This window comes from Pinus tabuliformis, chromosome X (genome assembly GCF_031772625.1).
Source record: "Pinus tabuliformis cultivar Carrire ecotype Pingquan chromosome X, CPIR1, whole genome shotgun sequence".
NCBI classification, from domain to species: Eukaryota; Viridiplantae; Streptophyta; class Pinopsida; order Pinales; family Pinaceae; genus Pinus; species Pinus tabuliformis.
In genome coordinates, this window is record NC_142308.1 from 311,080,210 (window position 1) to 311,082,753 (window position 2,544).

Consider the following 2,544-nt stretch of genomic DNA (forward strand, 5'->3'; position numbering starts at 1 on the left):
TGGTTCTATGGAAGAATTTGGTGTTGCGCTCCCCTTCCTTCAGCCATCTGACCCTTGACTTTTGCCTCCAATAGATTTCCTCCAACTTTCTTCTATCCTCGAGCTGGCTATGGATGCACCTTTCCTGTTCCAGGGTAGCCTCCGTATGCCCTTCTGTGATAATCTTTTGTTGCAGATCCATCAGTTCCTGATTTAACTCTTGTTGCGCCTTAAAGATATTTCCAAAGGTCTCCCTATTCCATCTTTTTAGGTGATTTTTAAGAAATCTTAACTTCTGTTGGAACTGATACATTTTTTATCCTTCTGGAGGGACAAAAGATGTCCGTATGGTCTTGACAAAGTCTTTGAAGGTAGGGTGCGAGAGCCAAAAACCTTCAAAGCGGAAGGGTCTGTTTGTCAAGTCTCCTGGTCTTTGCCATTGTAGAGCAATCGGCCAGTGATCCGATCCCGTGTGTGCAAGGATAGCTGCTGAGATGTCTCCTCCAAGATGAACCGCATTGTCTGAGATGAGGAAGCGATCCAGTTTGGAAGCTATTTGTTGTTTTCCAGCTCTGCGATTTCTCCATGTGAAGGTACCATTACAGAATGGCATATCTATGAGAGATGCAGTTTGGATAAAGTCCTTGAAGCGATCAACTTCTGGTTCCATTCTAATTCTCCCTCCTATCTTCTCCTCGATTTTAGTGATCATGTTGAAATTTCCTGCAACAATCCATAATGGGTGCCTTCTGTTGTTGCTCAGAGCTGCTATTGTATCAAGGAGTGCAATTTTGCTTCCTGTATCTTGCGGGAAATAGACATTTGATAAGTTGCCATGTATGTTGGTGCCCAGTATATGAAAGGCCGCCTGTATGAGGTGATGAGATGCATGAAAGTCTGTTAGGGTAACCGCTTGGGTATTCCATGCTATAGCAAGCCCTCCTGAAGCTCCCGAGGCATCTACTGCAACTGAGCGACAACCTGGCCATGCTTTTGAGAGAATAGTGCCTAGAGTAGAACTATTGCATTTGGTTTCCTGGAGAAAACACATCTGTGGCTTTTCCATTTTTATCATGTTTTTTAACATCCTGAGTTTTCCAGGGCTGTTAAGCCTCCTTAAGTTCCATGATATAAGCTTCATGATTCAACTATTATTGGAGGGCTTGTAGTATTTTGCCAACTTAGCATATCTGCCTGAATCTACCAGGATTTTTCCAATCTCGATCGTTCGCTAGAGATCTGTTTTCCTTCCTCTCTTTTTAGTATCCTTTGGGCGTAGGCTGCCATCCCATTGACTTCCTGGTTGTATCCCTAGTTGATGTTGATGATAGGCTCGCGAGATGACCACTTCGAGCTTATTGAGTTGAGTCTCTGATATTGTATCGTATGCTCTCTTCTTGCAAGCTAGTTCTAGTTCCAGTATATCCAGGCTGTGTAGATCTATGCTTTCTGGCTCTTCTTCCATTTGTTGCACTTGACTGCTTTCTTCTATATTGATCTCTGAGTCCTGGGGGAGGTCGACCTTTCCATCGACTTCCATATCCTTGTGAATCTCTGCTGGTTCTTTCTGACTTCTGCTGAGAATAGTTGGGATGATGATGGGGGATTGAGGTTTGGGGGGGGGGATCTGAGGGAGGGGGATTGGATGAGGAAGATGGGCGAGCAGGGTTGGTCTCAGAGTTCAGGGGTTGATCTTCAGAGGATTGAGCAAGAATATCGAAGCTATTCTTAGTTACAGGTTCTTGGGGTTTGTTAGGCTGGGGTTTGATCCCACTCTGGGGATTTTTATGCGAGCGTTTTCGGCTTGGGACTTTGGTAAAGCCATCCTGGGTTGGATTTTCAGCCTGGTCAGGGGTGTTAGCTTTGGCATTTTGAGGGCAGTCTCTGAAGAGATGCCCCAGAGCATGGCACTTTCTGCACCGAAAGGGTACGTGTTCATAGTCGAGAGGCTGGATCCATTCTTCATCTCGGTGGGCTAGAGTTACCGACTCTGGTAAAGCTTCATTCAGGCGGATAAAGACACATATTCGAGCATAGGAGATGTACTTATGAGATTTGGTTTCTTCTGCCGCTCTAATGTATTCTCCCACTCCATTTCCTATGCCCTTGAGAATGTCCTCGTCCCAATATTCATCTGGAAGAGAGTACATTCTGATCCAAACCGGCGCCCAAGTGAGATCTTCTTTATCTGGGTTGAATCTTGGGATCCATTCCCTCAGATACAGTCCTACCGAGTTGAAAAAGTAAGGCCCGGCTCCTAGAATCCTATATTTGTCCTCAAGATAGAAGAATGTAGCAGTAAAGAAGCCTTTCGGCCCTAACTGCAGAGTGACATCTCCTTTGGGTTTCCACTTCACCGCAATCCAGCCGTATAAGGCTTTCTCAGTCGGCCAAAACCCTATAAACTTCCCAATGAGGGCATGATCCTTCATGAACTCTATTCTTCTGTCAATCTTGTCTCCCGGCAGCTCTATTCGTGGTCGTTCTTTGGCGACTGGTCGGCATGTTGATGAGGCTATTTTTGGGCTTTCTTCTGGAGTTTCTCTTCCTTCTTGAGTATTGCTG

The 2,544-nt window shown here is 45.4% G+C and overlaps 1 protein-coding gene across 1 annotated transcript; it reads right to left on the reverse strand.

Moving 5' to 3' along the window:
• Positions 1 to 295: 295 nt before the first annotated feature.
• Positions 296 to 1,045, reverse strand: LOC149139662 (uncharacterized). Its single transcript, XM_089450790.1, has one exon. The coding sequence runs from the start codon at positions 1,043 to 1,045 to the stop codon at positions 296 to 298; it is 750 nt and encodes a 249-aa protein (XP_089306916.1).
• Between the last annotated feature and the right edge of the window lie 1,499 nt (positions 1,046 to 2,544).

Bases quoted from the DNA above. Each gene is read 5' to 3' on its own strand.
- LOC149139662 (XM_089450790.1), bottom strand. From the start codon at position 1,045: ATGGAAAAGCCACAGATGTGTTTTCTCCAGGAAACCAAATGCAATAGT.